This window comes from Pipistrellus hanaki (assembly GCF_964339955.1).
Source record: "Pipistrellus hanaki genome assembly, chromosome: 16".
NCBI lineage: Eukaryota > Metazoa > Chordata > Mammalia > Chiroptera > Vespertilionidae > Pipistrellus > Pipistrellus hanaki.
The window spans coordinates 41535486-41550156 of record NC_140518.1 but is presented as its reverse complement, the minus strand read 5'-3'; the positions used below and the strand labels follow the sequence as shown (position 1 = coordinate 41550156).

Below are 14671 nucleotides of genomic sequence, written 5' to 3'. Positions count from 1 at the left end.
ACAAGAAGAGGGACATAACCACAGATGCTTTATTGATTACGAGGTAAGAGAAGATTACCCATTTTATGACAATAACTCAAGGATTTACATGAAATGTATACATTTCTAGACAAACACGACCTACTATATTCCTTGGTATCCTAAACATTCCTATACCCACTAGAGAATTTGTGGGTAAAAATCTTGCCACAAAGAAAACACCAAGCCCAAATGGCTCAACTTAGAAGATTTACAGTAAATCAAACTTTCAAGGATCAGAAAATCCCAACCTTACACCAACTCTTCTAGAGAATAAACTCTTCTTATGAAGCTAGCAGAGCCACAGTATAAGAAAGGGAAATTGAAGGCCAATCCCACTGCAAACATAGTCACATCGACACTAAACAAAATGTTTGGAAAGAAAATTAACCACTGGATATATGGGGAAAAGGTAAAACTTTGTGCCGTGCTTATCTAAGTAACGCTAGGATGGTTTAGTAGTAGAAAGCAAAAAATAAATTCACCACTTTAACATTTTGATGTGAAAAATATAATTATCTTAATGAAATTAGAAAAAGTACTTGATATTGTAGCTCTTTATGCTAAATCCTCTTAACAGATTAATAAGAGAATGGAACTTCTTTAATCAGATAAAGAGGATTAGGGATAAGGCAAGGGTACTCATCATCACCATTTTATGCAATGTTGGACTGAAAGTCCTAGGCAGTGTGGTTATATAAGAAATAGAGAGAAAATACACTTTTAAAAAAGACGGAGAGGGAATATATAAAACCATCATAAATTGATAGATGATGACTAAATATACAGCAAACCAAAATGAGCACACAGATAAATTATCAGAATTAATAACTTAATTTAGCAAAGCTGTTTGATACAAAATCAGGATACAAAACCCAATTCCATTTCCACAGACAATATGGTTTTAAAATATTGTTAATACTAGGAACTAAAAAATAAAATACCAAGGAATAAATCTTGGCAAAGGCATGAAAATATTTTAAAGGTAACAACTATAAAATGTTATTGAAATACATTTAAAAAGACTGATAAATGGAGAGAACATGCTCTTGAATAAAAATACTCAATACAATAAAAATGACAATTCTTCTCAAATTGATTTATAGTTACTGCAATCAAAATCCCCACACATTTTTTTCTTTAACAAAACTGATTTTAAAATTTATGTAAAATAACAAGGGCCAAAAATTATTGAGACATTCTTAATAAAAATGAATAAGATGGGTACCAGTGCTGCCAGATATCAACATTTATTACAGAGCTATAGTTATTAGGACTGTGTTGTGTTAATGTAGCAATAGACAAGGGGCTACTTAATGGAAACACAAAGTTATAAAACTTTTAGGAGAAAGTATAGGAGAATATCTTTAGGATCTCAGGGCAAGAAAGGATTTATTTAACAAGGCAAAAGAGAACAACATAAAGAAAAAGACAGACACAGTTGGCTACATTAAACTGAAGAACTGCTCTCAAGATACACCCTAAATGCAATGGAAAGACAAGCCACACAACATAGTTGCAAGGTATACAAAGAACAAAGGATTAGATATCAAATGTGTAAGTGGCTTCTAAATGTCAAAGAGGGGAAAATGAAGTCCAATAAAAAATGGGCAAGAGCTATGAATAGGCACAAAAGAAGAAATATAATGACTCACCAAAAACAAAAAGATGAGCCAATCCAGTCATGATCAGAATAATGCAAAATATTTACCACAATAAGATGCCACTAAAAAAATGGCCCACATTAAACAGTCTGTCCATACCATGAGGTGCTGAGAATGTGGGGCTATAGGAATTATTATAACTGATTGCTCTACCTTGGAGAGAGTTGGCATTATATGCATTCTCTTTGACTCGGCAATTCCACTCTTAAGCATTGGAACAGATGCCCATATACGTATAAGAGTTCTCATAGCAACATGGCTAATATTAGCAAAATTAGCTGAAACAACTCACATGCTCACCAACCATAGACTGGATATGTAAGTTGTGATATATTCATATGATGAAATATTATAGCAGTGAAAATGAAATTCATTGCTTTACTCCAAATATGAGTGGGTCTTAAACATAATGCTGAATAAAAGAGATAGGACACAGAAAAATATATATGAAATTTTTCATTTTCAAAGTATTTAAAAATGCAAATCTATACATGTATGTATGTATGTATGTATGTATGTATGTATGTATATATATATATATATATATATATATATATATATATATTACTTAAGGCCCAGAGCACAAAATTCATGCATTGTGTGTGTGTGTGTGTGTGTGTGTGTGTGTGTGTGTGTATGTGTGTCCCTCAGCCCAGCCTGCACACTCTCCAATCTGGGATCCCTCAGACCCCTCGAAGGATGTGCAACTGCTTCACATGCAGTCGGACATCCCTCTCACAATCCAGGACTGCTAGTTTCCAACCACTCGCCTGCCTGCCTGCCTCATTGCCCCTAACCGCTTCTGTCTGCCAGCCTGATCACCCCCAACCACTCCCCTGCCAGCCTGATTGATGCCTAACTGCTACCCTGCTGGCCTGATTGCCCTAACTGCCCTAACTGCCCTCCCTTGCTGGTCTGGTCAACTCTGTCTTCCCGTGCAGGCCTGGCTGCCACCAACTGTCCTCTCATGCTGGCCTGGTCAGCACCAACTGTCCTCCCCTGCTGGCTTGTGTTCCCCCCAACTGCCTTCCCCTGCTGGCCTGGTCCCCCTGCCCCCCAACTACCCTCCCTTGCTGGCCTAGTCGTCCCCAGCTGTCCTCCCCTGCTGCCCTGATTGCCCCCAGCTGCCCTCCCCTGCAGGCCTGGGTCCTCCCCAACTGCCTTCCCCTGCTGGCCTGGTCCCCCCACAACTGCCCTCCCCTGCTGGCCTGATCACCCACAACTGCCTTCCCCTGCTGGCCATCTTGTGGCAGCCAACTTGTATCCACATGGGAGCGACCATATTTGATAACATGGGGGTGGCCATCTTGTGTGTTGGAGTGATGGTCAGTTTGCATATTACATCTTTATTATATAGGATATGCATATATGTATATGTGATATTACATATAAAGGCATGAAGAAAAGCCTGAGAAGGATCATATCACATTTAGGGTAGGGTTAACATCTAGCAGGGAGGGAGAGGGATTTGATCAGGGAGAAATGTTTAAGGGAATTTTAAAATAAAGCCATTGTTCTGTTTCTTAGCTAGAAAAGGCAAATACAACTATTTGTTGTACTATTCTTCTCTAAATTATATGTGTGCTATATTTCATAATAAAACTATTTGTAGAGAGACAATGGATGAAAAAAGTAAAAGAATCAAATATAGAGAGATCTTTTGGGTTTTGCTGTGAAGGAGGCCACACAAAAAATGGTGGTCTGGCCGGAAGGACTCATGGGGCCATGTTCTTTCTTTCCTTTTTAAAAAGATGGCAGCTATGACAATACAGCTACATGCTGTTGAATATTGATAGGGAATATTTAATGAGGTAAGACCCTGAGTGATGAGAGGAAGCAGGTTGGGCTTAGAAAAGCAGGGATAATTTATCCACTGACACAGCGAAGGGAGTTGAATGTATGGCTAAAAATGCAAGGAGGGTGATTTTTAGATGCAAAGGGGAGGTAGTTCTCCTATAATTGCTTCTCATTTCCCAATGAATGAAAGGCAGCATTATAAGGGCAGAAAGGATATTTGAGGTTTGAGGAGACAGAGGAAAGGGGAGTCAGAGAATGGAAGCGTCCATGGAAATGTGCAGGATGTGCTGGATGTTATGTTTATACATGAGATTTGGCAGAACAATGGTTTGCTTTCCTTCATTAAGGATGAGTTGCTTAGGTGCAGTAGGGAGCACTGTTTAGAATTGAGGTTTTTCAAGGCGGGGGTGGGAAAGGTGAGCAAGAGTGGCAAACGCTGAGGAAGCACAGGGCCAATGGGCTGGAATCCTGATGGGTCTGGAGAACTTTTCCTGGCAGGTTGCCAAGGAAGTGAGTTGGGAAGATGCCAGGTGATGGTGGAGAATGCAATATTTAAACCCAAGATTTTGAGGGGAGAAGAATTATTTCTACCTCTTTCCTTCTGCCCCATCAAGAGTGCAAGATGGAATTAGGTCACAGAATATGGTGGAGGGAAAGGGCGTTGGAGAGAGAGATCCACAAAATAAGAGGAAGGTGTAATGGAGACTCGGAGGCTGTTGGGTCACAGAGGATGATTATCAGCGAAAGGGTGAGCCAGGGGATCAGCTCTGCAGGGATGGGGAAGAATGACTGTGCACAGACAAGTGGCAGAGGTTCTATTGGGTAGCATTTGCTCCAGGGGAGCTGAGGACTCTGAAAGAAGAGACGGTGAAATGGTCTGGAATAAACACTGAAGAGCAAGATTATCTTGCTAAGAGACCACGTGCTAAGAGGGGTACAAGAGAAAAACCAGTCCCTACTTGGGAGGGATACAAGGGAAGCAGTGCCCCCTGGAGAGGGCTGGGTTTCAATTAGTGCAAAAAGAGGATAATAGAAGATGAAGAAAAGAGTGAGCATTTGCTGATGGAAGGGCACGAGGGAAGGCTTGGCAAGGGCAAGGGCAGGGGTTAGTCAGATTAGGGTATAAAGAGCTGAATGGAAATGAGGATTTAGATGATGTTATGAACTGAATGTGTCCCACAAATCTACATGTTGAAGCCCTAACCTACAGTGTGATGATATTTGGAGGTGGGCCCTTTGGGAGGTAATGAGGGTTAGATGACATAAAGAAGGTGAGTGGGGCCCTCATAAAAAAGTAGTGGCCTTAAAAAAAAGCCTCCTCCCTCTGCAACCCAGAAAGCTACCTTGCACTAGGAATCACATCAGCTGACATATTGATCATGGACTTCCTAGCCTCTAAAAATGTGAGAAATAAATTCCTGTTGTTTAGGCCACCAAGTGTGTGTGTGTGTGTGTGTGTGTGTGTGTGTGTGTGTGTGTGTGTGTGTGTTGTGTGTGTTGAGGGGGCAGGTTTACCACACTACCAGACAGAATTTCAGAGCCAACCTGTCGCAAGGCTAGAGTGGCAGAGATAGGCATCAGGAGTGTGGCGATTTCATGACTTCTGCATGGCATAGATGATCTCAACCAAGGGGTAAGTGGTAGAAATAAAAAATGAGCCCATTAGAGCCCTCTGCCCTTCAGGCTTAATGAGGTTTCACAGTCAGAGTGGTGATGGAGGTTGGATCTGCTATGCTTGTTTTGAGCATTACCCACCCCTTCCCGAGTGCCTCTCTCACACCGGGCACCGAATGGAAAACAACAGAAAGAGGTCACGTCTGGTGAACAACGGAAAGGGCAGGACTAAAGCGATCATTAAATGCCTGGAACCTCCAACCAGTTGTTTCCACAGAACCAATGCCCTCATGGCAGGAAAATGAAGACAATTGAAAGCACAGAGTCCCCCATAGCCGGGAGTGCTGGAAGAGAGCTGCAACAGCCATGTTACCTGTTAGTGACATAGTCAACAAGATGCTGTTTGAACGTGAGACTCCACCTCTTAATGATATTCAGTAGAGACGCTTTGAAGGGCCGCACGTCTATCTTCATCCAGCTGTCAAACACCTTGACGGGCTCCAGCCTGCACACCTCTTCGTAGAGCTGCTCGTAGGAGTCGATCTGGGCGTGGAACTGATGCAGGAGAGGCGGGTTCTCCGGGATGCCATCTTCGGCGTGGTCCTCGATCTCCTCGGGGCTGGGGATGTGCCCATACAGCAAAAACTGGCCCAGGATCTCCCTCCGATCCTCCACGTACAGGTAGGAGTACTGGCTGAGGGTGTCTCGGTAGCTGCAGCACCGGACCATCATGCTCTGCGCCCTCTCCAGGAGCACGTTCCGCATCCTCGCCAAGTCGGCCAGGCCCTCCACGTCAGCCTGGGGGAGAGACCGCAGCGGGCGTCACACTGGCACCTGTGGGAGGCCCCGGGCTGACTGGAAGGCAGGGGGGGTCACAGATCCCGTACCTGGTAATGGGAAGAGCTATTCCGTGGGGAAAGCCGTGGCACCAGGGATGATATTCTAAAAATGCTGGCGACAAGCCCCTCAACCATGTCATAGAAGCCACCCTTTACTCCGGACTCCAGGGAGGGTGAGAACACCAGGTCTGGGACTGCCAAGCACAGCTGGGCTTCAAATATCGGGTTGAGTCCCGCCTTAGATTCTAAAAAACAAGGACAACAATGGGCAAACCCATGTTAAAACCGAGCACTTCTTCTGTTTGGGGAAAAGAAGATGGAAATGTAAAAGTGGCTGTCATTTTTTTTTTTTTAATATGATTTTCTTTTTATTTTTTTAAAAATATATTTTATTGATCCTTTACAGAGAGGAAGGGAGAGAGATAGAGAGCCAGAAATGTCAATGAGAGAGAAACATCGACCAGCCACCTCTTGCACACCCCCCACTGGGGATGTGGCCGCAACTCGGGTACATGCCCTTGATCGGAATCGAACCTGGGACCCTTCAGTCTGCAGACCGACGCTCCACTACTGAGCCAAACCAGTTTCGGCATGGCTGTCATTTTTTATTCTTATAAGTATATTTCCAGTAGGACATGATCTCACTCATCTAGGGGAAATGGTGAACAACATAGACTGAGGAACAAGAACAGACCCAGAGATAAGGAGCCATGGGTCAGACTGTTGGACCTCAGAGGGAGGGTGGGGATAAAAGGGAGAGATCAACCAAAGGACTTATGTGCACACATATGAGCCTAACCAGTGGTCAAGGACAACGGGGGTGGGGAGGGTGGGGTGGGGGGGTAATGAGAGGAAGCGGTGGGGGATTGGAATGGGGGGGTTGAGGATAAATATGTGATACCTTAATCAATAAATTTTTTTTAAAAAAGTGGCTGACACACAGGAAGGGAAGGGTAACAGTCTAACTGTGCACCAGCAGGGGGACCAGTGGCATTGGAACAGGCGGGTTCTGTGCCGCTGGCCTGGGCTTCGCTGAACATTTGCTCTCCTTGTCCTCAGAGACGGAACAATGCACGCCAGGCCCCTTCCACATTCGCAGGCACCCCAGGGAGGCAAGAGCCTCTGGCTGAGCAGAGGCTGACTTTGCAAAGCCACTTTTTGGAAGCGTCTTATTTCTTCTTGATGCAAACCAGGCAATACCACTGTCAGCCCCTAAGACTGGGGAGCAGGGTATGCTTGTCCATGCTTGTACAGGCCTGAAAAGCAGACTTGTTACATTTCTGCCCTTTCGGCTTTCTGTCTATAAAAACAGAACTTATTTTCATTCTGTAGGCCTCCAGTGATACATTTTTTAAAACAGTGTAAGTAATTTAAAAATCCCTGAGCGCTTACTAGACAACTTGCCTTGCTCAATGTAAGCCAAAATATAACATGGAGTAAGATGTTCCAAGTACAAGATAAATGCTTAAACTTTGATCAATAACCACTCATATGCCTATCTCTTTTTGACTGTAGAAATACTTAGGGGACTGTTATGTGGTGGGTACTGTGGGCAGCAGAGACATCGCATTGGAATGTATTGTCGCCTTCTCTCCCAGAAATGGAGGTGGAACTGTGCATGTGGCATTTCCCAGCTCACAGCTAGGGGTGGCAACATGGTTTGTCACCGGTGGCATGTGGGAAGCAGTGGTGGGTGTCTGCTTGTGGGCCAGACCTTCGGGACAGCAGGTGAGCCTCCTCTGCTCCTCCCACCGCCTGGAGCCTGGGGGTGGCGGTGAGCCAGCTGATGTGTGGGCAGTGGAACCGCAGGAGGGATGGGACTTGCCCACCAGCCTGGGGCACTCACTTTGGGCTGGTGCTTAGGACGGAGTTTTGTTATCATAGCTTAGCCATTCTCCCTAACTAAAAAGGCAGGGGGTCCTCAAAGATATGTGAAACTAGGGTCTTGCCCTCAAAAGTTCAGGAATGATAAATTTGCATTATTGGACTTGGAAGGATCTCATGAAATGCATATTTAACTTAAGGGAATTACTACAATATCATAGTAATTATGCTAATATCGTAGAACAATTTTTTTTGTTTTGTTTTTTTAAAGCCTTTGAGATTATGCTTTGCATATGTAGTCATGGCATATTCTGCATCCCTACATGCATTATATACCTATAATTTAGTAGGCCAGGTTGCATATATGGAGTGTTCCGCCAAAAATGTATATGTACACATTGAATAAGGGCAGAGTTTATTAAAACACATTTCTTTTTCAAAATTGAGCTACCGGCTGTTACAGTGTGTACACGTTTTAGTTTAAAGCTTTGTAGTTTAAAGCTTTAAAAGACTTTCAAGAATATGTTTGAGAACCAAATCCCTCTAACAGACGCAATGCCAACATAATTGCCATACAAACCAGATGGCCTTGGCAATGCCACACCCTTGGTATGAGTAAACCCCTTTGGGAGACCAGCAGGGAAGAACATTTCTGGATAGAGTGGGCAGAATGTAGCCAAGGCAGGGTTTAGATTCTGGGAAGTGACTGGGAGGCCAGACCAAGGCGTGGGAATGGCATTTGCTTGTCAAACAATAGAAGGTAGAAGTGGCCCAGAGAAGCCAAGCTGTCCAGCTGGGCTTATTGCAAAGGTCAGTGATTTTCTTCTTCAGAGGCCACTCTTTAGCTCCCTCACCTTCACCAGAGCCTCTTAAATTGTATCGGTAGCTCCTCTGCTCAGGTAGCTGTTAAATCTAGCTCCTCCCAGGTTCCATCATGAAGAAAATGTGTAACACTTTCCCCCCATTTCCATAGAGAAATCTTAGGGAACACTACCATCTCCTCTCTCCATCCCCTTGTCCCCACTCTCTCCTTCTCACTGACGCCTCAGACAGTTCAGCAGGAGAGCAAGTAGTCAAAGGTGAGTCACTACTTTTAGGGGCCATCTCCCGAGTACCGACTACACTGGAGTGTGGTGGAGGCAACTTCCCAAATCTTCAAGAAGGATGAGAGACCAGAGGAGGTTTGGTCAGTACACTGAGGTGAGCACGGTCAGCCCTGGTCCCTCCCTCGGAACCAGAGTTCCAGTCTCAGTGTCTATCACCATGCCTCACTGGCTACTTGCCCCAGGCTCTAGAAGGTGATCTGCCACCCATTTCCTGTCACAGCATTTCACTGATTTGGGGCACCCCTGCACCCTGCAAGCAAACACCTTTGACCTCATTCTCACCACCAACAAAGACCACAGGTGAGGGCGGGGGGAAGTGCCCGTTAAACTACACCCAGCAACAGGCCTTGCTCCTCTCTGTCTCAGCCAAGGGGTCTGCATGTGGCCTTCTGCATTGGTAGGGTATCCAGACACTGATCTTGGCCTGCCTAGTTAACCTCTGCATTGATTTCATTCCTTGGGTTGGACTTGACATCTTAAAGTCTCCTCTCACCTTCATCTTCTGACTCAAATATTCACCTCTACCTTTCCATTTTGACAAGTTCTTCAATATGACCCTTTCTAAGCTCTTCAGAATCTACCAGATGTAAAAGGTTTAATTCAGCTTCATTCTTGACCTGTTCTGCCCTCTTCATCCCATCACTTACTGACCACAGTTAGCTCTTACTATAATATACATACTTGATTCTGTGTACCTTAACCCAGTGTACCTGCCATAAATTTGAAGCCCTTAGCTGTTTGTTTGTTTTTTTTAACAGCTTAGAAGAATGCCCATTACCTTCTTAATATTCCTTTTCCTTCTGAAAGCTGCCTCATCCCCAGCTTCTTGTCTGATTCCTTTTCACAGAGAAAATCTTCTTCCACTCAACCCAGATGCTACAACTTCCCTGAGTTCTCAAAAAACAATAGATCTAGTATACTATGCTTGAAGGCACAGCATGTCCCCTCTCATTGCCATGAGTAGCGTCCTGTTGGACAACCTTTACTAAGGGTGCTTCCGGACACTCCAGCTTAGTCACTCCTCTTTGCTGAACCTTGATTTCCATGGAATTAGCTTGTATGTCCTCCCTTTTGCACTTCACTGGTTTATCATCTGAGTTTTAGAAAGAGCAAGGTCTTTTCTTTTTAAACAATTTAGAAGCTCAATACTTTGCTATTTTATTGTGTGTGATTCGCAGAATGTTCACAGTCTTTTTGGGAAAGGTCACAAAGCACTCAATTGCACTTCACAGTAACTCCACAGGTGCTATTCCTATTATCATCCCAATAACAACCCACATCCCTAAGCCAGGAAATACCAGTGTTTTCCAGGAGGTACTTGAGGGAGCACTCAATGGCAAGAAAGAATCCATCCAGCAACATATCATCAAGGTAGTCAACATAAGTCTTCCAGATATCGGAGCTTGGGTCTGCTGAGAAAAGATCCAAGTTTTCCTAAAAGATAAAGAAATGATGTAAACCATGTTTAATAAGATGGAAGTTCTCATAACCACTAAGGAGATAAGTAACACATGGAGGAAAAAGCATTCTTGGGAAGAATTGCTATTATACTCGTATCAAATTCATTCTATCTGATGGGAACCGCCATTGACTGCAGGGAGCTTAGGGGAATATGTCTCATCCTGGCTCGGGAGAGGACTGCACCCTGCCCCTCCTCAGCAGGTGTGCTGATGGCTGCTGCCCTGAGTGCTTCACTGATGTACTTCCTGTGGAGAGAGCTGCGTCAAAGCAGAAGGGAGGGCCCCTCAAGGAAGGAGTACTCAGGGCAGAAGGTATTATGATTCAAGGCTTATAACAAATTTCGGGGCCAGACAAATAAAGCGTTTCCTAGATAATCCTCAGAAATGAGCTGGAGTGTTTGCTGTTGGCATTTAATATTAACAAAAAATCTTCGGTATATTGAGTGATTTAGAAAATATTTACATATAAATGAATACACATTTGTTCTCTCCCCCCCCCCCCCTCTTTCTCTTTTTCTCTTTTTCTCTCCTGCAGGTATGGCATGCTCTCTTCATCATTTTCATTATTAAGCCTTTTTATAGCAACTTTCCCATTCTCTAATATCTTCAATAAATGCTGTAACTACTTTGCAGAAGTAAATTTGCTAGCTTACCCACACCACTTTGCAAACATTCACGTGTAGTACATTTTTCTAAATTTAAGAAAAAAAGTCTCATGATCCTGTCTTTGACTAATAAAATCCTAACATTTCTAAGGTGACTCGCCTACATGTTTATTTCCTAAGCACATTGAAGATTTTCCTAACGACAAAGGTCATCATCACACAAATCATAGCATGGTGACTATACAGTATTGCTCTCACGTGTTATTACGATGAGTATGTTTGCTTCTATATTTTAAAACTTTCCGTTTTTATGACTGCTTTGTATAGTTGTTCTACCTCCTTCCTGATACCACGCTATCAATATAGCTCTCTGTACTTTTAACCTCTCTACCTCAAACCTATTAGGATCTAAGGAGCAAACATGTTGGAATTATCTGTGAACTAAAAAGAAATAGCTCGAGCTTCTGATCTTAGCCAAGACAGAGGAATGAGGTCAGACCTGCCCTTCTGTTACAAACAGCTTTCTCACTGGACATACAAAAAAAAAATTGTTTTGGACAACTGGATAATGGACAGCACAGGGTTGTAATCCTTGAGAAAATGGAAGTGCTCAAGGTGAGCTTTAAAACAGCTGGCTTTCCACCTAGAGGCACTTTCCAAACCGTGACATGGGAAAATGATCTCAATTACGGCATCCTTCCTGCTGGGCAGAAAACAAAGAGACTGGGGCTTAGGGCTGCTGACATTGCTGAGGCCTCTTGAGTCTTTGCCTATGAAGCTGTACATATTTAGGGCAAGCCTCTGCAAGGCCCGGCAGAGAACAGCTACTGGGGATTCTACGCTAAATGGAAATCTTGTAGGTCAGACAGTGCTGGAAGATGTTCATATTCTATCAGAAAGAATGAAAAGACCTTGCATGTAACCAGGAACTCACTGGAGACCCCAGAACTGTGATGCTTTATGATTTGAGCTGCTCAGCTCTAGAGAAAGGCTTCTTTAGAGCCTCCCTAACAAAGCTTAAAACTGAGCTTCAACAGGATCAAGCTGACCCACCAAGTTAACTGCCTGCCAAAAGAAAAGCTCAAACCCTGGAAGGAAAATAACACCCAGATTCTAAAGTGGCACCCAACATGACTAGAACATAATAACAAATTGTTAGACATGCAAACAAGCAGGGAAGTGTGACATTTAACCAACAATGAAATTCACTAAGAGAAAAGTCAGAGAACAGCTTTCATACCAATCCTTATTTTATGTGAAAGAAAAATAAACATCTGTTGCATCAAAGAAAAAGACAGAAAATAAAAATAAAATAGAGTTTTGATTAGCAGGCAATGTCATAATTTGATTATAAACTTCTCAAATTTGGTAAAAAAACAAACAAACAAACAAACAAAAAAACACTTGAGAAAGCTCACACCCTCTAAGCAAATTGAATATAAAGAAAGCCTATCTAACTCTGACTGGTTTGGCTCAGTGGATAGGGCGTCGGCCTGCGGACTGAAGGATCCCAGGTTCAATTCCCTTCAAGGGCATGTACCTTGGTTGCAGGCACATTCCCAGTAGGGCAAGTGCAGGAGGCAGGTGATTGATGTTTCTAACTTTCTATCCCTTTCCCTTCCTCTCTGTAAAAAATAAAAAATATATATTTTTAAAAAACTTTTTAAAAAAGAAAGCCTATCTAGGCACAGGTGGGTACCATTGGCATAAATTTGTAATTTATGTCTGGTGGCTCTGGACAGAAGACAGGTGGTGGCTGATCTTGGTCTACATCTCCCAGGAGGCCCCAGAGCCAGCACACCCAGTAGACAGCTTCAAACTATGTTGAAGCACTACAATCCAATGACTTCCATAAACAACGCACTCAAGGGCAGATTAGTGGGCACCAGATCCCTGCTGACGTAAGTCTTGCTCTGTGCAGTAGATCCTTACATGACTAATCCTCTAAGGTGGTTGGAGGTTGGTGGTCAGTGGTCACAGACAGTCCTTGTACCTGATCAGCTAGGAGGTAATTCCCTCCCATTGACATGAAAACAACAATCAAGTCTCAACTATAACAGGAGGGAATAAAACCCACATGGGTGCGCACCTTGAGTGCCTAGCTGCGATGATTAGGGAGTCTGTGCCAGTAGACCCCATAGGACACCTACTACATTAGGGCACGCTACCATGCCTGGCAGATAAAGCAGCTCTACCTAATACATAGACATAAGCACAATGAGGCGTCCAAAATGTGTAGACAAAGAAACATGTGCTAAATGAAACATCCCTAATAAATCAGCAGAACAAAACTCCAGAAAAAGAACTGAACAAAATGGAAATAAGTAATCTACTTAATACAGAATTCAAAACACTGGTTACAAGGATGCTCAAGGAACTTAGTGAGGACCTCAACAGCATAAAAAAGAACCAGTTAGAAGTGAAGGCTACACTAACTGAAATAAAGAAAAATTTACAGGGAATCAACAGTAGAATAGATGAAGCTGAGAATCAAATTAGTGACTTGGAATATAAGCAAGCAAAAAACACCCAATCAGAAAAGCAAAAAGAAAAAAATTAAAATGAGGATAGTGTAAGGAGCCTCTGGGTCAACTTCAAGGGTACCGGTATTTGCATCATGTGGGTGCTGGAAACAGAAGAGAGAGCAAGAAATTGAAAACTTATTTGAAAAATTAATGACAGAAAACTTACCTAACTTGGTGAAGGAAACAGACATACAAGTCCAGGCAGCAGAGAGTTCCAAACAAGATGAATCCAAAGAAGCTCACACCAAGGCACAGCATACTTAAAATGGCAAGGGTTAAAGACAAAGAGAGAATCTTATAAGCAGCAAGAGACAAGCAGTTACCTACAAGGGAGCAACCAGGAGACACCTGCTTTCTCAGCACAAACTTTGCAGGTCAAAAGGGAGTGGTAGTAAATATTCAAAGTAATGAAAAGCGAAGACCTACAAGCAAGATTACTCTAACCAGCAAAGTTATCATTTAGAATTGATGATCAGATAAAGAGGTTCTGGACAACAAAAAGTTAAAGAAATTAATTACCACCAAGCCATTATTATATAAAATATAACATCATGAAGTTATAATAATTATAAATGTATTTGTAACTACTAACAGAACTTCAAATACTTAATGAAAATCTGACAGAACTAAAAGGGTAAAATAGACAAATCCAAAATCGCAGGTGGAGATTTAACATTCTATCTTTAGTAATTGGTAGAACAAATAGACAAAAAAAAAATCAAAAAGCATATAAAAGATATGAACAATACTACCAACCAGTTTGAACTAATTGAAATTTATGAAATGCTATTTGCAAAAATGGGAGAATAAACATATAGTCAAGTGCACAAAGGACATTTAATAAGATAAACAATATTCTAGGTTATGGAACAAGTCTCAGTGAATTCCAACTGACTGAAATCTTCTAGAGTATTCTCTATGGGCCACAATGGAATTAGATTAGGTATCAATTTCATTAAGATATCCAGAGCAGGCCCAAACATGTGGAAATGAAACAACACACTTCTAAATGACCAACAGATTAAAGAAATCACGAGAGAAAAAATTTAAAACTGAATGACAATGAAAATGAGGCAGATTAAACTTGTGGAATGCAAGTAAAGCGCTGCTTGAGGGAAATTTATGTCATTAAATACTGGTATTAGAAAGAAAGAAAGCCTCAAAATAATACCCTGAGTTTTTACCCTGAGAGGCTAGAAAAGAAGATGAGCTAATTTAC

At 42.5% G+C, this 14671-nt stretch overlaps 1 protein-coding gene across 1 annotated transcript in view; it reads right to left on the bottom strand.

Annotated features, from left to right (window-relative positions):
* The window catches only part of DNAH9 (dynein axonemal heavy chain 9), a gene marked incomplete at its 5' end in the record, with an annotated part of 292809 nt that overhangs the window by 237462 nt on the left and 40676 nt on the right, over nucleotides 1-14671 (bottom strand). The window contains 3 exons of the mRNA XM_084863896.1: nucleotides 5467-5891; nucleotides 5981-6177; nucleotides 10161-10296. Of these exons, the coding sequence (XP_084720022.1) occupies nucleotides 5467-5891; nucleotides 5981-6177; nucleotides 10161-10296 (758 nt within the window). The remainder of the gene's footprint in view (nucleotides 1-5466; nucleotides 5892-5980; nucleotides 6178-10160; nucleotides 10297-14671) is intronic.